The sequence below is a fragment of the Arachis hypogaea genome, chromosome 20, assembly GCF_003086295.3.
Source record: "Arachis hypogaea cultivar Tifrunner chromosome 20, arahy.Tifrunner.gnm2.J5K5, whole genome shotgun sequence".
NCBI lineage: Eukaryota > Viridiplantae > Streptophyta > Magnoliopsida > Fabales > Fabaceae > Arachis > Arachis hypogaea.
Window position 1 is genome coordinate 50,403,455 of NC_092055.1, and position 25,840 is coordinate 50,429,294.

Consider the following 25,840-nt stretch of genomic DNA (forward strand, 5'->3'; position numbering starts at 1 on the left):
TTCTGGACTTTACTATGAGATTGTGTGTTTTTCTGTGATTTCAGGTATTTTCTGACTGAAATTGAGGGACTTGAGCAGAAATCAGATTCAGAAGGACTGCTGATACTGTTGGATTCTGACCTCCCTTCACTCAAAGTGGATTTTCTGGATCTACAGAACTCGAAATGGCGCGCTTCCAATTGCGTTGGAAAGTAGATATCCAGGGCTTTCCAGCAATATATAATAGTCCATACTTTGGCCAAGAATAGATGACGTAAACTGGCATTCAACGCCAGCTTTCTGCCCAAATCTGGCGTCCAGCGCCAGAAAAGGAGCCAAAACCAGAGTTGAACGCCCAAACTGACACAAAAGCTGGCGTTCAACTCCAAGAAGGACCTCTACACGTGCAACACTCAAGCCCAGCCCAAGCACACACCAAGTGGGCCCCGGAAGTGGATTTATGCATCAATTACATACTCATGTAAACCCTAGTGACTAGTTTATTATAAATAGGACCTTTTACTATTGTATTAGACATCTCGGAACGCATAGTTCTTAGACCATGGGGGCTGGCCATCTCGGCCATGCCTGGACCTTTCACTTATGTATTTTCAACGGTAGAGTTTCTACACTCCATAGATTAAGGTGTGGAGCTCTGCTGTTCCTCAAAGATTAATGCAAAGTACTACTGTTTTCTATTCAATTCATCTTATTTCGCTTCTAAGATATTCATTCGCACTTCAACCTGAATGTGATGAACGTGACAATCATCATCATTCCCTATGAACGCGTGCCTGACAACCACTCCCGTTCTACCTTCGACTGAATGAGTATTTCTTAGATCTCTTAACCAGAATCTTCGTGGCGTAAGCTAGAATGATGGCGGCATTCAAGAGAATCCGGAAGGTCTAAACCTTGTCTGTGGTATTCTGAGTAGGATTCAATGATTGAATGACTGTGACGAGCTTCAAACTCGCTATTGTTGGGCGTTAGTGACAGACGCAAAAGGAGGTTGAATCCTATTCCAGCATGATCGAGAACCGACAGATGATTAGCCGTGCTGTGACAGAGCATGTGAGCATATTTTTCACTGAGAGGAGGGGATGTAGCCACTGACAACGGTGATGCCCTTGCATAAAGCCAGCCATGGAAAGGAGTAAGACTGACTGGATGAAGATAGCAGGAAAGCAGAGGTTCAGAGGAACGAAAAGCATCTCCATTCGCTTATCTGAAATTCCTACCAATGATTTACATAAGTATTTCTATCCCTATTTTATTATATTAAATTCGAAAACACCATTATCAATTTATATCTGCCTAACTGAGATTTGCAAGGTGACCATAGCTTGCTTCATACTAACAATCTCCGTGGGATTCGACCCTTACTCACGTAAGGTATTACTTGGACGACCCAGTGCACTTGCTGGTTAGTTGTATCGAAGTTGTGAACCATGGTATTGGCACCATGTTCTTGGCGCCATTGCCAGGGAAAGAAGGAGCCATGAATTTTACATCATTAAAGTATAATCACGATTACGCGTACCAAGTTGCTCACGTTGCCAGGGATTATTCGAGCCTGGACATCACAATTTCGTGCACCAATGATTTATTATGAATTGATGATGATATGGTGATGATGATTGATTGTGTGAATTTGAAAAGTGAATTGTGATAATATGTGTGATGTTGAGGTTGATGAAAGGGTAATGTGATTGGAAATATGTGAAAGAAGATTGATTAGAATGTAATATATGTGGTATATTGATGTTGAGGTGGAGGAGGATGAAATGTGAAGGAAAATGTGGTAAGCTTGGTGTAATATGACATAGAGGGTCGATTTTGATGAGAAATGGAGTTTTGAATAGTTTGGTATGGTTTTGGTTGTGTTTTACAAGAAATTGTGGAAATTGTGAACTTGGGTAAAAGTTGGTTTTTGGTGAACTTTGTCTAATCATAACTTTTGCCTCAGTTTTCAAACTTGGTTGAAATTTGTTTACAATTAAAGTCCATTAAAAACACTTTAAATTGATATAATGTTTGCAAAATTTGGAATTTTGTAGAGAAAGTTATGATCATTCAAAGTTGCCGTTAAAAATCTGAAATTCTGCTAAAGTTGCAGAATTTTATGATTTCTGGTATGTGCGCACGCACAGCCCTGTGCGCACGCACACCTCTGTGAAAATTTCACCCTATGCGTACACACACGCAGAGGCAGGTAATCTGCTTGCAGCGCTAGCACAGCTTGTGCACGCACACACCAATGAGAAATTGCAACCTGTGCGTACGCACAGCCCTGTGCGCACGCACACATTGGGAAGGCCAGTCTGTTGGGGACGCTGGCACAGGTTGTGCGAGTGAATAGGCGTTGTGAATTTTGGCACCTGTGCGTATGCACACCCCTATGCGTATGCACACGTCTTAAAACTCTCCAGAGCGTGCGCGCGCACACCCCTGTGCGTACGCACACGCTCTGTTTCTCAAATTTTCCTTTGTTTTCAACTATTCTACCTTTCCAACAAGGTTGTAAGCTTCTATAACACGATTTTAGGACTCTTGGGCTCAGTTTTGGACATTTAAAACATGGAAAAGATTTTAAGGGTTTTAAATGACATTATTTGGGAAAAACTAGAAAACGGAGGTTAAGGTTTATGGCATACTGAGGATGGTTTGATGGTATGTGATGAATGGTTGATGTATGAGATGATAATTGTGGAATTGTTGAGTTCGGAATGAAAAAGTGAATTGACAGTGGTTGAGATGAGTCGAAGATTCGAATGTGTGATGAGGAATCATTGATGTATTAAACTGTTTTCTAAAAAACCACTGCACTACTGTTTTATGTTGAGATTATGAGACGCTGTGCACCCGGCAGGGACGGCGGTTGGATCCCGCCTGTCGAGGTAGCGGCGGTTGCGTAAGGGCGGTGGTTCATCTCGCTTGCGTTGAGATGTGAGGTCCGTGGCAAGAGTATCCCGCTCGCATCCCTTTGGATCAATAGAGCATGCAGGCGCAAAATCCTTGATAGTGATCCGAGCACTATATCTCGGGGGTTCCCATATGATGATTCCGAAGGGTGACATCTCCATGGAGATGTGTCGGGTTGGCAGTTGAGCCGATAATGTGATATCACAGCCAGTAGGGTAGGCATTCATCATGTGCATCTTCTATCTGTTTGTATACTTTGCCGATTTGTAATTGGTTGCCTAATTGTATAACATGCCTAAATGCTACTTGTATTACTTGTCTTATATGCTCCTACTTGTGTTTTATTTGCATTGTATATAATTGTGCTTTCTACTGGGATTGAGGAGGTTCGGAAGGCGGTGGCGATGGGATTGCATGGAGGATAGGTCGGTGGAGGCTGTGGGACAGCGATGTTTGATTAGATTAGAAAATCCCCTAAGAGTTAGTACCCTGTTTAGTTATGTTAAGGTTTTATATAATTATGTTTTATTGTTTTAGTATGCTTTAAGTTTGAAATCTTGTGATGGATATGAAGTCTAGGATTGCCTTTGGCGTCCCGGGGTCTTATATCCTACATCACTGGGCACTGTTACTATACTGAGAACCTCCGGTTCTCATACCATATTTCTGTTGTATTTTTCAGATGCAGGTCGCAACCCACCCCGGTGAGTTGTTTAATTGGTGACAGAAGTGGAGGATCCAGATACTTCTTTTTGAGTCTTTTGATTTATTTTGTATATGTTTCTCACTTTTGTATTTTGCTTTGCCTAGAGGCTTGTATTTGAGAGAACAAAATTTGTATAAGCTGTTTTTACTGGCCAGTTCCTTTTGGTCTGTATATATAGCTAGCCGACTTAAACTCCGTGAGCTGTGGCTAGATTCTTATGATATTATACTATGATAGTTGTTATGCGGTATCTATTTCTGGTGCTTTAAGTTAGTAGCTTCGTTAGTACGTTTTGCGCTTTGAAATCCAATTTTGAGCTATATCCTTCATCGGGCTTCTAGATTATATTAATTCTTCTATATATTATATGTATGAGTTTAGAACTGTCGTAAGCTTTGATTAACCTTTGCTTTACGACGCGAGGTAAAGCTTAGGCTAATTAGGGTGTTATAGCGCATCCCTAGGAGGAACACAAATGAAGGAGAGTGCCTTTCCACCTTCTCCTGAAATAATTACGAAGGAGGGTGTCTTTCCACATCGAAGGAGTGTGCCTTTCCACCTTACAACCAGATAAAGATATGGGAAAAAATAATACGAAGGAGCGTACCTTTCCACCTTCTCCATACCCACATCACGACAAGAGAGGGAGTCCTTCATCCTCAACTTGCCAAATTTGTGAGTGGGACAAAACTGTCGTCTTCACAATGTCCATCATAATCTCATTCTATTCATATTCACCATCAAACATAAACGATTCAGAATCAAAATGAAATCATATAAACCAAAACCAAATTATTTAAACCAAAACCAATTTTAGTTTCATTCTTATTTAAAAAATTCTCAAGAGGCTCAGAAATCATCCCATTTCTCTAAATCAAATTCAAATACTTTATCTTCCCCAAAACATCTCAATACTTTTCTTATAAAAATTTCGACAGCATCTCCTCTAAAATTTAGACTTTTGCCACCCTTCAAGGGTCCAAACCAAACCATTTCCAAATCTCAAATCCTTTTCCAAAATCAAACAAAAATTCAAACTTCCAAATATCAAATCGTTTCCAATTCTTCAAATCATTTTTAATAAATCAGCAAAACCAATTTCAATATCAAAATATTTACAAATCTTAAATTATTTTAGCAACCACCAATTTAACAAAATAAATTAATAAATCAAAATTCTCAATGACTCTAATGCAATCAAGAAATCAATATAACTATCAAATGACCACTTCAACAACAACCAACCAGGCAAGCAATTACATTTATTTGAAGCAACTCAATTTAGTCAATAAGACTTACAAAAATCATAAACATACATTTTTCGCATTAATATCAACTTATAACAATTTTTGAAAGTAAAATGAGTTTAAGAAATCGCCCCTACCTCAACTTGTCAAAACCCTCAAAATTAAATGTGTCTAAAAGCCTTATTCTCTTGTCCAGCAATAGCAGCAAAGAGCTTCGGCGGTAACGCAGTCACTTGTTGTCACACGCAGTAGCGCCACCGTCATCTCCACTCTTTCGGTTAGCCTCAAACAGCAACGGTGGCAACTTCTGACGGCTCTGGTGGCAGTAAGGGCGGTGAAGAAAACTACCACACCTTCCCTTCTTCTCTATCGTGTCCTCTCTCTATCTTGTCTGATTCATTTCGCGGCAGCTTGACGGCGATGCTCCTCACGGCTGCGGCTATGGAAGGTTCAGCGGCTCCCTCCGGCGAATTCTCCCAAATAAAAGTGGTGTCACCGTGAAGAGGAGGAAGATACGAACACTTTAATCGGATTATATTTTTCATTGGAGTTATGGAGCTCAAAAAATTGAACGCCAAAAGTTGGAGGTTCCATGGTTTCTCATTCTCTCTCTCACACGGCCTTTCTTTCTTTTGGTGATGAAAAAGGAAAATTAAGGGCTGATGATGATGATTATATAGTGAAATAGTGGGATACATGTCATTAAGGGGGTTGGGTGTCGCAGTTTCAAGCTGTTGAGTCGGTGACTCAAGTTATAAATATCTTAAACGGATAACTATGAAAGATGGATATATTAAAACATAAGTAATAATATATATAGGAATAAATATATATGAGTTACTAATATAAATGACATTATTCATATAATGATAAAAGATATACGATGAAGTAGTAGCAAAACTAAGTTCACTGAAGAATACCGATATTTACTTATACTGACAGATTTTGAACTTGATAATAATAATATTAACAAAACTTTATTTTAATCAAAGCGTGTAATAATAATAATAATAATAATAATAATAATAATAATAATAATAATAATAATAATAATAATTTTATCCTTTCTTGAAATATCTTGTTATAATACAATCAATTATATAAAATATTTTATTATAGAAAAATTATTTAATAACCTTAATTTGTCCAAATTCAAATGATAATAATAATTATAAAAATTCAATTTAATTTTGCCTAATAAAATAATTTCTAAGAAATAGTTCAAATTAATAGGATAAATCATAATTAAGTTAATCTTTAATAATTATAAAATCAATTTAATTATTATTAATAAATTAGTTTCTAAAAATAAGGAGCTCTAATTAATAAAATAAATTATAACTTATTTATATTTAGATTTTTCGAAAATGCGGGTCGTTATAAAGTGGCTCAAGCTTTGCCATGCTGTACATATGGTACGCGAATTGTTTGTTTCCCAGCAACGGCTCTAAAAATTTGGTGTACATAATGTGATCTCAACACTTCTTCACAACTCCGCGTAACTAAACCAGCAAGTGCAATGGGTCGTCCAAGTAATACCATACGTGAGTAAGGGTCGATTTCACGGAGATTGTCGGCCTGAAGCAAGCTATGGTCATCCTTGTAAATCTCAGTTAGGCAGATTCAAATGGTTATGAGGTTTTAATAATTAAAATATAAATAAAATATAGAATAAGATAAAGTTACTTATGTAATTCACTGGTAGGAATTTCAGATAAGCGTATGGAGATGCTTTGTTACTTCTGAACCTCTGCTTTCCTATTGCCCTCTTCCAACCATGCGTTACCTCCTTCCATGGCAAGCTGTATGATCCTCTCGGATGAAAACAAATCCATATGCGCTGTCACCGCACGGCTAATCATCTGTCGGTTCCCGCTAGCGTCGGAATAGGACCATTGTCCTTTTGCACACTGTCACTTGTGCCCCACATTCGCAGGTTTGAAGCTCGTCACAGTCATCCCTTCCCAGATCCTACTCAGAATACCACAGACAAGGTTTAGACTTTCCGGATCCCAAGAATGGCTGCCAATAATTCTAGCCTATACCACAAAGATACTAATCTCACGGATTCGGTCCGTGTATTAGATATCCAAGAGAATATACTCCAGCTGTCGTCCAATGACTACGTTAAACATCATGTAGACCGCTTTGTGGTTGTCAGGCACGCGATCTTGGCTAAGCGAGTAACGAAGATTGGGTGATTGTCACGGGTCACCCCTTCATTCTGACTTAACTGAATTAAGTACGAGAGTATATCTTGGAGAAGAAGTAGGCGTGAATTGAATAGAAAACAGTAGTAATTGCATTAATTCACGAAGAACAGCAGAGCTCCACACCTTAATCTATGGGGTGTAGAAACTCCAGCGTAGAAAATACATAAGTGAAAAGAGGTCTAAGTATGGCCATGAGGCCAGCCTCCATGCCAAAGGTCTAAGGACTAAACATCCAGAGATGGTAAAAAAGACGACGTAAAATAAATCTCTAAAAGTTGTTTTTATACTAAACTAGTAACTAGGGTTTACAGAAAATGAGTAACTAAGTGCAGATAGTGCAGAAATCTACTTCCGGGGCCCACTTGATATGTGCATGGGCTGAGCATTGAAGTTTTTTCGTGTTTAGACTTTTCCTGGAGTTAAACGCCAGCTTTGGTGCCAGTTTGGGCGTTTAACTCCAATTCTGGTGCCAGTTTGGGCGTTTTGCACCAGAATTTTTAGGCTGACTTTGAACGCCAGTTTGGGCCATCAAATCTCGTACAAAGTATGGACTATTATATATTGCTGGAAAGCCCAGGATGTCTACTTTTCAAAGAAATTGAGAGCGCACCAATTGGGCTTTTGTAGCTCCAGAAAATCTACTTCGAATGCAAGGAGGTCAGAATCCAACAGCATCTGCAGTCCTTTTTCAGCCTCTGAATCAGATTTTTGGTCAGGTCCCTCAATTTCAGCCAGAAAATACCTGAAATCACAGAAAAATACACAAACTCATAGTAAAGTCCACAAATGTGATTTTTGAATAAAAACTAATAAAAATATAATAAAAAGTAACTAAAACATACTAAAAATTATGTAAAAATAATACCAAAAATGGTATAAATTATCCGCTCATCAACATATTATAACGACGTTGTACACGTTTTGGCGCTAAAAAAAGTACTAAACGATGTCGTTTGATGGTTAATTGTTCAAAATAGAGGAGTATAACGTTTTAGTATTGTTCAAACCCCCAAACACCGTCGTTTAGTGCTAGCATCGAAACGCGTACAACGTCATTTTAATATGTTCAACGTGGCAAGACTTAAGTCACGTTACTAACAGCATTGAATTTGGGGTGACAGAAAATACACGAAAGACTATATTGGTGCAATTTTTTAAATTTAGGGAACTAAATTATAGCGATGGATAAGTCAATGGCTAAAATAATACAACTTGTCAATTTCAGGGACCAAAATAGGGTTTAATTATTCCTTGTTCAAGTAGCAAAATTAATTAGAAGAGAGATATTTAATTAGTGTGAAAGGTTACATCTTTAAATTTGGATGGAAGAAAAATATTAGGAAAATTGAATTCAGTTTGAGAGAAGAGTGATTATATATACAGGTTTAGTTAATATGTATTCTTAGAACATATAATAAAGTTACGAATTAAAAATTTTTTTATAGAAACAATGCAAAATTTAAATTTTTAATATATTTGTACGTATGTTGTGTATTTATTAAAATAAAATATTTAAAATTTTTTATTATATATGAAATATTTTTTATGAGAATGAAATTTTTATATGAAAATATATTTATAGTCATCTATTAATTGATTTAAATGCTAATAAATGATATACAGGCAATTTATATAAAGTATAAATACTTAAAATGTCATATTTTAGGTGATGTATAGGATGTGAATGGGTCAATGATTTCATTTAACAAAAAATATAAGTAAAGACGGATAAGGGTAGAATGACATATTTTAGGTGATGTTACTGGGATCACTTGGCCCAGAAGAGTAAGCATTTGTAGTTTGTCTTTTTCCTTGGGCCTCTGGCCCTTAGTTTACCAAAATTAGTAGACAAGGGTTGAGGATGAAACTCGGGCTTAAATTTAAAAGACTCATTACCCAAAAAGAGAAATTAAAAGACTTATAGACTGAACTGTCAAATACGTTTAAGACCAAAATCCAAACCGTCCAAGACCTAAACAAAAAGACTTAACTATCTAATTGGGCCATTTGTTACAGTGTTGCACTTGTCCAATACACTTGTGCCGGTGAGTTGCAAATTCATCTGCACAAATTTACAATAAATAAACAACGAGAAAAGTTTACCCGACCAAAAAAAAAAAGTAAAATAAAAAAAAAAATTTAAGAGCCACTAATGTTAATTTATATTGACTATTACTTTTAACTAGTAATTTAATACCTTTAATTTAGCAAGCTAACTTCACATTTTTAGTTAAAAATAATAAATTTTACTGGCCGTATCGCATTGGTCATAAACAAATATGAAAACAAAAATTCTTAGACCAAACTAAAAAAAATGTAAGATTTCGGTATACTTGTAACTGAGGCATGTGGTTTAGTGGCAAAAGTATTTGCCTTAATCCAAAGCCACACAAGTTTGAATCCTAGCCGTGGCTAGGTTAGTGTGTGTGGGTGTGTGAGTGTGTAATCTAAGATTGGGGTTGTTTAATCCATCAAACAAAAAAAAGGTTACTAAGTTACTATGTCAATAAAACATATTTTTAAAATTTTTTAACAACTGCTACATAGTCCTTTAACTAATTTTAATTATAAATTAATCCCATATATTTTTTTTAATTATAAAAATTGTCTTTAATTTTATAAATTATTATTTTATCAATCATCTATTATGTTTATTAACAATAAAAAACAAAAATAATAACGAATTAGATCTTCCATTGATCGTAATAAACCTCTTGGCCATTCTAATGGATTAAAAGTTTATATTTGATCGTGACGTTCGTGATCAACAATAAAATCGTGTTTCCTTGAAAACCAATTGATTGGAATTTCAAAACAATCGATTGAATTATAACTCAATCGATTGGATTACAGTTTATCACAAAACAATCAATTGAAAATTGCAAGGCAGCATGATTTTCGCATAAATCAATCGATTGGTTATATGACCCAATCGATTGAACGATGAATAAAAAGTAGATTTTTGTAATTCAATCGATTGTTTATACTCTCCAATCGATTGAATGCTTGAAAACAACCTGAGGTCTCACCAAAACAATATGGATTTGTCAAATTCAATCGATTGGTTGTGTATGTGAATTCCAATTCAATCGATTGGAAAGCGTTGTAAATGATTTTTTGCTGAATTCAATCGATTGTTAATATATTCCAATCGATTGAAATTTGAAATGCCTATTTATTAAACAAGAAAATCATGCGTATTCACACCCAGTCTCTTTCCGTTTTCTAAAACGTGAGAAACTTTCTAGATTTTAGAGAGAGGAGAAAGGAATCGAACTGGTATTCTTACGTAATCGAAGCAAGGTGTAATTGAGGTTATATATTAAATAATATTTTATTTTGTTATTTAGGTACTCCTTAGGTACTCCTAAAGTTATATATTAAATAATATCATCTTTTTATTCCTCCATTTGTCTTGAATTACCATAAAATAACAAAAATTAAAAACCTTAAACCCTTAAACTCAGTTTTCTCACCCTCAAATCTCAGTAAAATTTTTACCTTGAGCTTATGGTTGTTACGTGAAGCCAAGAAGGGTGCAAATTCTGGATCATTTAGAATCTCCATCCATTTGCCTTCCCTATGTTTCTCGACGCCTCAATGAGCGCGTCTTCTTCTTTCTTCCATTTCTCCCTTTGCTTACCCATTTGACTGCACCATAACAACAATGATTTTTCTAACAATTCAACTTGAGAAGTTTTTTGAATTTTAGAGAGAAGAGAGAGGAACCAAACTGGTATTCTTATGTTTCAAAACGGAGAGAGACTAGGTGTGAATACGCATGGTTTTCTTGTTTAATAGATAGACATTTCAAATTTCTATTAATTGGAATATATTAACAATCGATTGAATTCAGAAAAAAATCATTTACAACACTTTCCAATCGATTGAATTGAAATTCACATACACAACCAATCGATTAAATTTGGCAAATCCATATTGTTTTGGTGAATTCAATCGATTGAGTAACAAAACCAATCGATTGTTTTGGTGAGACCTCAGGTTGTTTTCAAGCACTCAATCGATTGGAGAGTATAAACAATCGATTTAATTACAAAAATCCACTTTTTATTCATCGTTCAATCGATTGGGTCATATAACAAATCGATTGATTTATGCGAAAATCACTGTAATCCAATCGATTGAGTTATAATTCAATCGATTGTTTTGAAATTCCAATCGATTGGTTTTCAAGGAAACACGATTTTATTGTTGATCGCGAACGTCACGGATCAAATATAAACTTTTAATCCATTGGAATGGCCAAGAGGTTTATCACGATCAATGGAAGATCTAATTCGTTATTATTTTTGTTTTTTATTGTTAATAAATATAATAGATGATTGATAAAATAATAATTTATAAAATAAAAAATTATTTTTATAATTAAATAAAATATATGGGGTTAATTTGTAATTAAAATTAGTTAAAGAATTATGTAGCAGTTATTAAAAAGACTTTAAAAATATGTTTTGTTATGGAACTATTTAATGGTCCAAACATTTTGGGACCATCGAATCCGGTCCATTAGTTAGAGGATAGTTTGTTATGATTAACTTAGGAGTAGCAAGCATTCCGTTAGAGTTAGTTAGACACTGGTTTAGTCAGCCTCAATTCATGTATATAAATTGTTGGTGGGTTCCAATTTCAAGTGGGGTCACACAACTTTATAAATAAATAAATAAATAAATAAAGGTAAGTGACTTTTAGGCCACGAGAGACCGAGAGAGGGTTTTAGAGATTCTCATGTTGAAAAGAAAGAAAGAAACGAAGCAAGGGCTTCGGGGTCGAGAGAGAAGAAAAAATTGGGGAAAAAAGAATATGTAATTTTTATTCGATTAAATCGGTAGATTCGTTCTATTTTTTATGAAATTTTAGTATGTTATTCTTTGTGTAGAGATGAATATTAGAATATAACTTGCTAGTTGTATTATTTTTTTCTTTGTCTAATTTGAGATACTCAGTTTATGGAGGGTTTATGTTAATTCTATCAATTTTGATGATGTTTCTTATTGATTGCTGAGATGTCCTAGTGCTACTTGAAAGACTAATTGTGTACCAATTATTTTGATAGTGAAAAATTTTATTGGACTAGGTCCCGTGAGTTTTTTGTCCCTTTTTTGAAATTTTTTCACGTTGATGTCTGATTATTTAATTTCTGCCATTATATTTGTTGCTTGGAGTATCTTTGGTATTGCCTATTTAATCGCACAAGTTGTGGAAAAATTATTTTTGGTGCTTTCGCTATTAGACAGGTTCTTGTTTGAAGGAGTTGTATGAGAGGAAGAATGTGCAAAACAAAACATTTTTTATTAGGAAGCTTGTCAATATGAAGTATATTGAAGGTAAATCAATATCGGAGCACGGGAGTGGATCCTCTCCAGTGAACAAAAAACTGGATGGTATCCAGTGCTTAATCTAACCATTTATTACTCTCTCTCTCTCTCTTATTTATTTCTGATCCCACTTATAGAATCAAAGGTGAGAAATCACACTGTATCTTGTCAAGTGTTAAAAAAATTGGAGAGGATCCATTTCCTTGGAGCACTTGAGTACTTTTCAGGAGACGGTGAACCAACTGACAATAATGAAATCACTTTGAATGATGAGTTGCAAGCTTTGTTGCTGTTGAGCTCTTTGCCTGATAGTTGGGAAGTTCTGGTTGTGACACTGACTAACTCAGCTCCAAAAGGAAAGTTGACGTTAGCAATGGTTAAAGAGAGCATGTAATAAAGAAGCTAGAAAAAGAGAGCAAGGGTTGACTAATGCCTCCTCCCAGTCAGAAGCACTTGTTTCAGAGTCACCGGGGGGGGGGGGGAGGGAGGGAGGAGTCAAAGTAGAAAACCTCACAGTTCTGACAAATCAGAGAGTCAAAGCAAGTCAAGAGGAAAGTACAAGCCAAAAAAGGAGTTTATATGTCACCATTGCGGCAAGTCATATAAAGAGGTATTGTAGGTTCTTGAAAAGAGAACAATCAAGGGGAAGAAACGAAGACATAGATAAAGATAATGATAAAGAAATTGTTGCTATTGTTTATGAAGATGTTCTTATCACATATGATGAAAATTATGTGAATCTTATCTGTGATGATTCCACTTTGATTATGGACTCTGGTGCCTCATGTCATGTCACTCCGAGGCATGTATTTTTCACTTTCTATACTGCTGAAAATTTTGGCAAGATCAAATTGGGAGACAAAGGAGTGTGTGATATCATTAGTATGGATGATATGTGGCTTGAAACCAACATGGGATGCAAGTTGCAGTTGAAGAATGTTAGGCATGCGCTAGATATCCAGTTCAATCTTATTTCAGTGAAGACATTGGATCAAGAGGAGTATTGTACTTCTTTTGATAGTGAAAAGGGACTCTCATTGTTGCTAAAGAAGACAATAGTCTCACTACTCTCTACCAGTTGCAAGCAAAGTTGTGCAAAGAAGAGGTGAATGTAGCTGATGATTCCTCTTCTAATTTGTAGTATATACGTCTTGGTCACTTGAGCGAGAAAGGACTAAGCGTCTTAGCCAAGAAGCACTCACTTCCCATAAAAGATACAACTTTAAATACTTATACTCATTATTTTGTTGGAAAGTATAGTAGAGTATCATTTCATAATTCTGGACCTCATAGGAGATCACATGTTCTAGATTTAGTTCACACTGATGTTTACACTATGGATGCTAAGACACTAGGTGATGTATCATATTTTGTTACTTTTATTGATGATTATTCTTTAAAAGTGTGGGTTTTTGTTTTGAAATCTAAAGACCAGATGCTCGATATCTTCAAACACTTTCATGCAAGTATTGAAAGAGAAACAGAAAGAAAATTGAAATGTATTAGAGCAGATAATGGTGGTGAATACAGAGGTCCGTTTGAAGAGTATTGTAAAGGATATGGGATCAAACTTGAGAAGACGGTTCCTAAGACTCCTCAACATAATGGATTTGCATAGAAAATGAATCGCACTATCAATGATAGAGTCAGGTATATGCTCTCTCATGCAAACTTGCCTAAATCCTTTTAGGATGAAACAATAGATTTGATCAACCTTTCTCCTTCAATTCCACTAAATGGTGATGTTCCAGAGAAAGTTTGAAGAGGGAAAGATGTCTCTATAGTCACTTGAGAGTGTTCGGCTCTAGGGCATTTGTTCACATTCCAAGAGATGAAAGGTCCAAACTTAATGGAAAGTTAAAGCAATGTATCTTCATGGGTTATGGTCACAAAGACTTTGGTTACAGATTATGGAATCTTGTGAGCAAGAAAATAATTAGAAGTTGAGATGTGATTTTTCTTGAAGACCAAACTATTGAAGATCTTGAGAAGACGGATAAGTCAACAATAACTTTTAGACATTCTGCTGATAATGAATCTGGTCCTTCCACTAGACCTCCTATTGATGGGGGAGATGTACAAGTTGATAATGATGGTGATGATTTGCATGATGAACCTACACCTCAACCTGAGGTGCCAGATGCAGAAGTTCCACTAGATGTTAAAGTCCCACCTGAATCACCAGTTGAACCTGAATTGAGAAGATCTACTAGAGAGCGTCGTCTTTCTCAAAAATATTCTCCTCATAAGTATGTGATGAATACTGAGACTGGGGAGCCAGAGAGCTACCAGGAAGCTATGTTTGATGAGCATAAGGAAGATTGGTTGAAGGCCATGCAAGAAAGAATGAAATCCTTGCATGAGAATCATACGTTTGAATTGGTGATGTTATCGAAGGGTAAAAGAGTATTCAAGAATAAATGAGTATTCAAATTGAAAGCAGATGAAAATGTCTCACGGCCAAGGTACAAAGCTCGATTGGTTGTGAAAGATTTTGAGCAAAAGAAAGCTATTGATTTTGAGGAGATTTTCTCTCCAGTTGTGAAGATGTCCTCTATTCGATTTGTACTTGGATTGGCAGCTAGCTTGAATTTAGAGGTTGAGTAACTTGATGTGAAGACTGCATTCCTTCATAATGACATAGATAAAGAAATTTATATGGAGCAACCAGAGGATTTTGAGGTTAAAGAAAAGGAACATCTTGTATACAAGTTGAAGAAGAGCTTATATGGGTTGAAGCAAGCGCCAAGACAGTACACGAAGTTTGATTCCTTCATGGAAGGTCATGGGTATAGTAAGACTTCTTCTAATCATTGTGTATATGTTAAGAAATTCTTTGATGGTGATTTTATAATTCTCTTGCTTTATGTTGATGACATGTTGATTGTTGGTCATGACGCTGAAAAGATTGAAAGTCTTAAGAAAGACTTGAACAGATCCTTTGCTATGAAGGATTTGGATCTTGCAAAGAAAATCCTTGGCATGAGTATCACTCGTGACAGGAAGAATAGAAAACTGTGGTTATCGTAGCAGAAGTATATTGAGAAGGTTTTAGAGAGGTTTAGTATGAGTAATTCCAAACCTGTTAGTACTCCACTTACTAGTCATTTCAAGCTGAATTCGCGACAATATCTTATAAATGAAAAAGAGAAAGCAGAAATGAAAAAGATTCCATATGCATCTACAGTTGACAGTTTGATATATGCTATGGTTTGCAGCAGATCGGATATTGCTCATGCCGTTAGAATTCTTATTAACATATAAAAGATTATCAAACATATAAAAGATTATAGTAACATTGGATTATTATTCTTATTAATGCCAATAATGTTAATTCATTACATAATAAATTATAAGAATAATAACCATTTTTTATTTTTGTTTTTAATTATATTTAAAAATTAATATTAAAAATTTAAGATTGATAAATAATATGAGAAAAAAAAGTAAAAGAATTGAGAAGTATTTCAATTAGAGTTAAAAAGATTAAAAAGTAATTTAAGTTAAGTTGTGTGAATTAATCACTTAATCTAATGTGACAATAGTAGAAAACTAAAAGGTTAACAATATATTTAAAGACTATTTTAGATTCTATTTTAATTTATTACTAATTGATAGATATATAGTAGCTAATTTTAATAATTGATTTTAGTGTCAAAGAAATTTTTTTTATAGTGCATTCAATAAACATTTTTTCATTCAGAGTTACCAGTAAACTTATTCAATTAAGATGATATATTATTACATGAGCATGAACCAAAATGAGACTAGATCTTTTTTTTTGGTTGACACTAGATCTTTTGGAAAGGTCAAACTTTATTTTGATAATGTTACATGATAAGTAAGTTACAAGAAAAGTAAACCTCTAACTTAGAAACCAGCAAAGAATAAATTCTATCCCAAAAAAAAAAAAAAAGCATACACATCATACTAGAAGAGACATCCCTTTGATTTCAAGCATCTCATCACTTTGTCAAATAATTTATTCATCCCCTTCCTCCCTGTTTCTTACGACAGCCCCAAATTTATTTACCATAATGTCCACAACTATGGGGACTAGGTCCTTACAAGGGACACCCTTCTTATAAACCTCACCCAAATGAGAATCACTTCCAATCTTCCCTCCTAAGTAGATATCAACCCCTTCAACGGCCTTACCATTTTCATCCCTAGTCATGCACCCCATGAATCCAATATCAGCAACCTGAACCTGCCCACAAGTATTAGGACACCCAGTCCAATGCATTCTCACAGGCCTCGAAACCGACACGTGTCTCTCAACTTCGTCAGTTACTTTCAACGCCCTTGCTTTTGTCTCGATTATGGCTTGTCCACAGAACTGGTTACCGGTGCATGCAACTAACGTTTTCATGAGAATAGAAGGTTCTGGAGAGAACCTTTCCTTCAGTAAAGGCTCCTTAAGTAAGGTTTCGAGTTTTGAGCTTTGGATGTTTGGGATTATTATGTTTTGCTCCACCGTGAGGCGGAGTTCTCCGGTGCCATACTCGTCAGCTATACGGGCTAGCTCGTTCATTTCTTCGGCTTGAATTCTGCCAACCGGAATGTGGATTCCGACGTAGCTTAGGCCTTCTTGCTTCTGTGGATGAACTCCTAAGTAATCTCTTCTTTCCCATTGTTTGTCAATTAGATCTTCTTGTGATGCTCTTTCTAGCTTCTTCTCTGGCATTCTTTTCTCAACTTCTGCCCTAAATACTTCAATTCCCTGCGTAATTTGCCAATGTGAATGACAATATAAGACCATGCATGCATTCAAAAGTAAATCAAATAAGAGATGTGTTATTTCTACCACGAATAAAGATGTTTAGTAAACTCTTTAACATGAAGATATTTTTATATATGCTATCTTTTTTTTAGAGAAATGTTAGAGGCCAGCAATTTTTGTAATTTGTAAACATCAAATAGTCATCAAGATGGTTTTAATAGTGTGAGATTGGTATAAAATTTCATCTAATGGCTCACTTTTCTTTGCTGGTTATATGCTGGCCAGAATTTAATAAAATTGCTGGTCCCTAGACTTTTCCTTTTTTTTATTATATAAGATCTAGAATCTATTTTAATGTAAAATAATGGCTCTTAAAATATTTATTCCATGCTTTAAAAATATTTAAAGTCACTATTTAAAATTTATATGTAAAATATTAAAAATGAAACACACGCTAAATCTACTATAATATAACATATTTCTTATTATCAGGGTTAGAGATGAAATCTTAAAAAACAAAAAAGCTTTGAAGATGATTCTTGAGTTAGAAAGATCGTAGAGATGTTTTAAGAAGAAAAGAAAGAAAGAAAACTAAAAACTTGAGTAAAAACTGAACTAATGATCTCAATTACACTAAGTGACAGAAACCGATATCTCAAGTCTATTTATAGACCAACTCTAACTACTACTCCTGTTATCCTTCTATGTTTCTATTATTTCAGTTATAACAGAATTTGTTCCACACTCAACACTTATTACATTTCTACATTTCTTTTGCTAATTAAAAAAGAAAAATGTTAAGGAGTTAATATTTTTAGTGTAAAAAAAAGAAAAGGTTAGTATTGATTTAAGGATTTAGTTGACATGTGTTCTATGGACACATGATAAACTTACTATTAAATATTAGTAGAAGGTTTTAATTTTTTTATTTAATAAGTAGAAAACAAATGTATTTGAAATTGCGGGATTGATTGATTTAGGCATTTTTATTCTTGTTTTCTATGATAAAAATAAGGCATGAAAATATAATTGATTAAATATTTTAAAAATATTTTCAATGAAAATATTTTCAAAAAAATAGAACAAAGTAAAAAACGGTATTTCTATGTTTCTAATATTTTTTAAAATGTGAAAATTTTAAAATAAAAATAATTTTTTAAAAATAAAACAAAAAATAAAAATAAAAAATATTTTCGTAAATCAATTAATCTCTTAAATTTTTTGTATTTCTAATAATTTTTTTAATTTATAATTTTAATATGTGTCCTTAAAATACAAGATAGAAAAACTCTTGATTTAAATATAACAAAAGCAATAAAAAGCCACCTAAAATCTCTCATAAAAATAGCTACACGGATATTTCTGAAAAATGAAGTGTAGTGTACTAGAATAATCAAATCGTGTTGACCATAGGATTCAGACCCGGAGATATTTTAACAAATTGCATGAGTTTATTACTACTACTACTTTTGGCAGGTTTAAGATTATTTTGACATAATTAAATCATCCCACAATGTACTTGTTTGATTTTGACACAAGGCAAGAAGTGAATTGCATGAGTTTATTATTGTATTGTCCTACTCCCATCCCCTGCATAAGAACTAGACAAGAAGTTGCATTCAAAAACAGAGGAAATATATGTTATACTTGGATAACCTGTCATGTTGATTCCAGCATTCATACCCAGAGAAAATATATTTCAAATTACAATCGCATTTGTTTGAGTTTAATTTCGATAAACTAACAATGTGATTTTACTAAGTCATTTAATTATATTCGTTCTTTTAGATAACCATTTATGCAGTCAATGTAAAAGGTAATTATTTTTAGTGACGTATATCAAAATTAAATTCTTATCGATTGATTTGATGAAACCAAAACAATAAGAAAGCAAGAAGTGGCAAAACCAAAACAAAAACATTAGATGAAAGTATAAAAAGGGAAACTTACGAGTTCATCAATTAACCACATCATCCTAGTTTTCTGTCGGTTGCCTCTGAAGCCAAGATCCCTAAAGGCCTCAAGAACAGCCTTGCAAAGAGGGATAACATCATCAGCTGAGACCCATGCATCAAGTGGAACTGCCTCTGCGCATCTCTTAGCACTGAAGAAACCACCAACCAATAGGTTGAATCCAAAACGGCCATCCTTGTTGGCAGGCATGTAAGCCAAATCATTTATGTGTGGATGCTCATACAGTTCATGAGACCCTACCACGCACACATTCCACTTCCTTGGCCTGCATTTACACGCATTAACACTCTAACTAATGCTTCTAATGCCACTATGTTGTTACTTGTTAGTAAATAGTAGTGCCTAACATCTACCAAACAAAATATTGTATTCTTACATAAATATATAATACAATTTTGGCGAAATCATGATTAATTTTTGTTATGTTAAATTTTTATATAACTTTTATCTTGCTTAAATATTTTACTATTCATTTAAAAAGTGGACCTAGAGAGGTACCTTGGAGTAACGGTTGAGTTGTATCCATTGACTTCAAGGTCACAAATTTAAATTATGAAAACAACTACTAAAGCAATGATCAAATTAAGCTACCTACATTTCAGTTTTTGAGTAAGATTCTTTCTTGTTTAATAATATTACTAGATAAGTTTAGGTGCTTTAGACTTATTTTCTATTGTTTCCCATACATTTTTGAATAAACAGTGAGATAACACACATGATAAGGTTTTATGATATTCATATGATCTCATGTTAATCTATAATATCTGTACTTAATACTTTATAATTTGATTATATTTAACATGCACTATCAAGTAAGTTTTTCTTGGGTTAGATGCGATAATATCTTGTAGTCATAAAAGTACATGAAAGATATAACACTGTATAGTTATTTTTTTATAGGGTAAATTCTAAGATGCCTACAAATTTTGTGTGTGAATTGTCTAAATGTGAGACTCACTTTTTTATGAAGTTAAGATATGTGTAATTTGTAAGCACCATAGAACATACCTTTTTCATATAGCAAGTTGAATTTCTCTTCCCTATCATTAAACAGAGTATAAAACTAAACTCAACCAATCTAATAATAGAACAAAATGAGTACATTAAGTGTAAAATATTTGTTAGTATAGTTAGTACTTACAAGTTAGAGACAGCAGGGTTGCCAAGAAAATTATTGGTAATAAATTGTGACAAGAAGTTGGTGTAAGGTCTTGTATCAACAATCTCACGAGGGTCAATGCCAGCAAGAGGGTTACCAACAGGGTTCCTCACATTGTCCATCCCACTCTGCAAACTTGTCAACCCAACCTCTGCCAGACCTTTCAAGATTTCCGGCACGTCAGACAGCACCACTCCTCTGATCTGCCAGTTCTGCCTTGTCGTCACGTCGGCGCAACCATCTTTTCCATACTTCTTTATCACGCTTGCTAAGTACCGCGTCTGCGCGCTTGTTGTTATTCCGTTTGGAAGCTTCAGCCTCATCATGAACCTTCCATCTGAATTTCACCAATCCAACATATAATTTGAGTAATATTAGGTAACCATCTTTTTTCACCCAATATCAGCTAACTTTTTTAAAATTATTCTGTTTATCTTAAATTTTAGATTCTAAATCATCAATCTTAAATTATAAATCTAAACACTAAAATTGACTGACTAAAAATTGGTTTCCTACATTTTCTCTTTATACAGAGATATGATCGTGTCACGGGAAAATATGAAAACGTATAATTAAAAAATTTAATCAAATAATATAACAATTTCAATTTTCAATTATCATTTTCAAATAGAAACATCTCACCTGATTTATTATAGTTTGTAACCTAAATGATGATGAGAAGAATTATACCTACTATATTTGTGATTTTACTTACACGTGGTTACTATATACACAAAGATGTGATCATGTGAAAATGTTGGCATGAAGATGTAAAACATGAATAAATTAAATAATATAACAGTTTTAGATTCATCTATCGTTTTCATAAGACATATTGTTAGTTCAAAACAAAAGAAAAAGAAGCACGATGATACAAAGATTATACAAACACCACAATCAACAGTTAAAAACAAAGAACCTAACTAATCGAATGTGCTCTCTTCAAGTTTTCGACAAACTAGTCCTTTTCAAGATTATATGATTTCTAGACAACTAAACCAAAACATATTACGAAAGAAGAAAAATCAATTGTTGGAAGAAAAATAAAAAAATAAAGGTTGATGATGAGAAATATACACATATATATAGTTAGACTTACATTGATGCTTTCTCCTATGAAAAAGTCCAAGCCATTTGAGCCTAATATCAATATCATCTTTGGTAAGCTTAGAACTCTCAATCTCCTCAAGAGATATCTTAGAAAGTTGTTCAATACCATTCTCCATGAAAAGCTTCATTGGGTCCGATTCAAGCTTCACCTTCTCCTGAGGGTTGATGCCTCCCCTGTACTCTTCTTTCAGAACCCAGTAACCGTCTCTTTGCTCCACTCTAGGCTCCAACCTGGAGGCGTCCACCTCCGAAGGAGGGGGAGGAGGAGACGTGGCCGGAGCCGCCGTGGGAGTGGTGGCCGAGAGGCATGTTGGTGTCTTCGGGCGGCAAGAGAGGGAGGAGGGGGAGCATGGTGGTGGGGTGAGAAAGCGAACAGAGAAGGAAGACATGATGATGTTTGTGTATGTTATGGTGATGGCGGTGAGGGAGAAGGAGAATGAAAAGAGTGAACATCTTTGTAGGGATAAGAGGTTGGGACTTGGGAGTGAAAGGGGACCTTAGGAGATAGCAAGAGCTTCTTTCTTCATATCTATGTCCTTTCGCTCCTACTAAAGGTTATCTTGTTTTCTTCTCACCCCATAAACATCTTAAATTCAAATTACAAAAAAAAAAAATAAATAAATAAATAAATAAAAAAGATTATTTATACATTATTTTCAATCATTATTTATTTATATATAAAATTATAAACACATAATTTTTAATTTATTTTTAATATATATTTTATATTTTAAAATATATTTAATTTGATAAAATTAAAGATATTCGTATTATTGTATTCATAGAATTAGTTATATGTAGTTGGTTTTAACTTTTAAAAAGAAGTAATTATTTGAAACGGTTAGTTTTAAACTAAAAAAAATAAGTACATTCGTATTATTTTTAAATTAAAAATTTTACATTAAAAAATTTTAAAATAAATTTATTCTTATTATTTTAAAATTTTTAATTTAAATAAATATATTTTTATTATTTTAAATAATTTTAAAATTAATAAAAATAAATTTATTTAAAATGTTTAAATTTTAAATTTTAAATAATATACTCTTATTATTTTAAATAAACCATATTCTTTTAATTTAAAAATAATATGAGTGCATGTATTTCTTAATTTAAAATTAATAATTTTAAATTGTTAATTTTTTAATTGAATAAATATAATTAATCATATTAATATAAAAATAAAAATATGTTTATTTTTATTAAATTGAATTATATTGTTAATTTAAATTATATTTATTTAAAATTTAAATTTAACAATTTTATATTTTTAAATTATTTAAAAAAAGTTAAATTAATTATAAATATAAAAATTGCTAATACCATCCAAATCGTATCAGAACATAAATAAATTTGTCAAATTCAATAGCTAATTCTATGTAAATAGACAAGTTTATTTTTTTTCCCCCAAAGATAGTAGGTTATATTTCATTAATTATTGAAAAATGAAATACAAAGATGTCTAAAAGCAGGACAGCATAATGAAAAGTGGGGATTTCCCAAAAACACTACACTGAAGGTATTCATCCATCGGTGCATGGTCGAAAAACGAAAAAAAAATCTTAAAGAAGAAAGAATGATAAATCAAATTGAATGCAACTAAGAGCTTGCCTCATGGAGATGACGACCTAAACTGGGAGTTCTTTGGATTTCACGGAGCAACTTGACAGAGCTTGCTAGAATGGCAGACGGCATTGAAGTAGAACCTTCAAAAGTCAACTGGTTGCGAGCTTTCCAGCAGTTCCAGCAAATGATGGCAAGTAATTGAGGATTACGGTCAGCATTCTTCAACGGGTTAAGCATCTCTGTTGATGCAATCCACCATGTCCAAAAGTCGTTAAGACTCTGAGGGGGAAGACAATCACGAAGATAACTCTGAGACCATACATCTTTAATTCTAGAGCAATCGATCAAACAATGAGTGACTGTTTCGGTTGCTTCATGACAGCAGGGGCATATTGGTGATATAGATGGGATGCGGTGATAAATCTGAGCAAGCACCGGGAGCCGACCATGGAGAGCTTTCCAGATAAATAGCTTAATTTTGTGAGGCAAGTTCAACTTCCATAGATCAATCCACGACTTTTTCTATTGCATATAATTAGGGCAAAGCTCCAGAGGCGGATGGTAAAATAAATAGTCAATTCTGTAACATGAAGCTGTATCATATTGTTTGGATTTGTTCAAATCCCATTGTAATTTGTCCCTACTCTGCTGAATTTTAACTGACAAAATCCTGTTTGCAACGTCTTGGGGAAATAATTCTTGAATAAGATTCTGATTCCAATTCCTATCTTCAGTAATTAGATCTTTAACTCTTGGAACCAACTCAGAGATAGCTTGTCTATTTGGCATGTCAGAAATCTTTAAAGGATACGGAGGAGGCAGCCAAGGATCCTCAAAGATTCGGATATTCTCTCCAGTACCCACAGCCCAATTAAGACCTTTTTCAATAATCTTTTGGCCTTCCAGTATGCTCCTCCATCCCCAAGAAGGTAAGACTCCAATTTCTGCCGTTATAACATTACCATTGCTAAAGTATTTACCTCTTAGGATTTTGGATAATAAGGAAGTAGGCTGTGTTACAAGTCGCCAAAACTGTTTGCCTAAAAGCGCCAGATTTTGGATTCTGAGATCTTTAAATCCAAGGCCTCCTTCTTTTCGTGGGCGAGTCATAGTGTCCCAGCTAATCCAAGCCATCCGCCTTTCGGAACCTTTTTGTCCCCACCAGAACTGAGAAAGTAGAGAGTGAATTTCCGAGATTAAACCATCAGGCAACTTGAAGCAAGACAATGTATAAATAGGAATAGCTTCTCCCACTGCCTTAAGCAATACATGTCTACCACCTGACGATAGAAGATTGTGCTTCCATCCTTGGATTCTTTTCTGAACCTTTTCTTTGATCATACTAAAAGAAGCCTTTTTCGATTTAGAGACTGTAGAAAGCAAACCAAGGTATTTATCCTGAGCCCCAATATGATTAATATTCATAGAGTTAGCCAGTAGTGTACGAGTAGTGGAGGGAGTGTTGTGGCTAAAGAATACAGCAGATTTATTAAGATTTATCCTCTGGCCACTGATGTTTTCATAAGAATTCAATAAATGCAGGATATTTGAACATGCTTCAGGATTAGCCTTACAGAATAAGATGGAATCATCAGCAAAGAGGAGGTGGTTGACCTTGGGACATCACCTATGTATCTGAAGACCCTGAATTAGTCTGTTTTGTTCTGCCTTGTGTAGTAAGAAGGAGAGACCTTCTGCACAGAAAAGAAAAAGATAGGGAGATAGAGGATCTCCTTGTCGAATACCTCTATTTGGTTTGAAGAAACCATAAGGTTGTCCTTCCACAATAACAGAATAAGAAACAGTTGTCACTAATTCTCGAATCCACATGATCCACCGGGAGTCAAAACCAAACTTCTCCAATATAAACCAAAGAAAGTGCCATTCCACCCTATCATATGCCTTACTCATATCTAGTTTTAGCGCCATTTCATTTTCGAGTCCCCTTTTTTTGTTCTTCAAGTAATGCATACACTCGTGAGCAATTAGGATATTATTAGAGATTAATCTGCCTTTAATAAAAGCACTCTGCGTAGGGCTAATTAGTCTATTCATCATACCCTGAAGTCTATGTACAAATACTTTGGAGATAATCTTGTAAAAGACTGAAGATAGGCTTATTGGTCTTACCTGAGTCATATCTTTAGCATCAGAAGTCTTGGGAATAAGACAGATCTGAGTGTGATTAAAACCCTTCAAAATTCTGCCCCCTGAAAAGAAGCTCTTAACTGCTCAAAATACATCACCACTAAGTATGTTCCAGAAGCTTTGAAAAAATTTTGCTGTCATACCATCATCTCCTGGAGCACTTTGGGGATGAATGCTAAATGTTGCACGTTTCACTTCCTCCATAGTCACTGGTCTTTGAAGCCTACGGTTCATGTGAGCTGTAACCTTAGGTTCAAAATCAGTAAAAAGAGGTTCATGGTTCTCATGACAAGTGGAGGAAAAGATGTCCTTGAAATAAGATTCAGCCACAGAAGCAATACCAGCATTTGAAGTAGCCACTTCACCGTCACTGCCAGTTAGTTGCCAAATTCTATTCCTTCGGGTTCGATTTCTAAATTTTTGATGGAAGAAAGCTGTATTCTGATCGCTAGATTTGAGCCATTTGACTCTAGACTTATCTTTCCAATAAGATTCCTCATTTTGCAATGCTTTTTCAAGTTTGTCCTCTATTTCTGAAATGATGTCGCCTCCATGAATTCCTGCTAAATGAAGTTCCTCTAATTCAGACTGTAGTAAATCAATCTCCACCTTCGAATTAGATCTGTATTCTTGCTGCCATCTGACAATCTTATGTTGACAACACTTTAGTTTTTGAGCTAGGATATACATGGCTGAACCATCAATCTGTTCGTGCCAAACCTCTCTAACAATCTGCCTTATTTCATCATTGGAA

At 34.3% G+C, this 25,840-nt stretch overlaps 1 protein-coding gene across 1 annotated transcript; it reads right to left on the reverse strand.

Moving 5' to 3' along the window:
- Window positions 1-16,204: 16,204 nt before the first annotated feature.
- Window positions 16,205-21,990, reverse strand: LOC112782974 (ferredoxin--nitrite reductase, chloroplastic). The gene is made up of 4 exons (XM_025825676.3): window positions 21,362-21,990; window positions 20,245-20,599; window positions 19,080-19,368; window positions 16,205-17,129 (listed from the first exon to the last, which is right to left on the reverse strand). Exons 1-4 carry the CDS (start codon window positions 21,759-21,761, stop codon window positions 16,389-16,391), a joined length of 1,785 nt encoding a protein of 594 aa, XP_025681461.1. The 5' UTR covers window positions 21,762-21,990; the 3' UTR covers window positions 16,205-16,388.
- Between the last annotated feature and the right edge of the window lie 3,850 nt (window positions 21,991-25,840).

Coding starts and splice junctions, on each gene's coding strand:
- LOC112782974 (XM_025825676.3), bottom strand. CDS start 21,761: ATGTCTTCCTTCTCTGTTCGCTTTCTCACCCCACCACCATGCTCCCCC. Junction 19,369..20,244: donor AACCCTGCTGTCTCTAACTT/GTAAGTACTAAC, acceptor GTGTAAATGCAG/GCCAAGGAAGTGGAATGTGT. Junction 17,130..19,079: donor TGTGGTTAATTGATGAACTC/GTAAGTTTCCCT, acceptor CAAATTACGCAG/GGAATTGAAGTATTTAGGGC.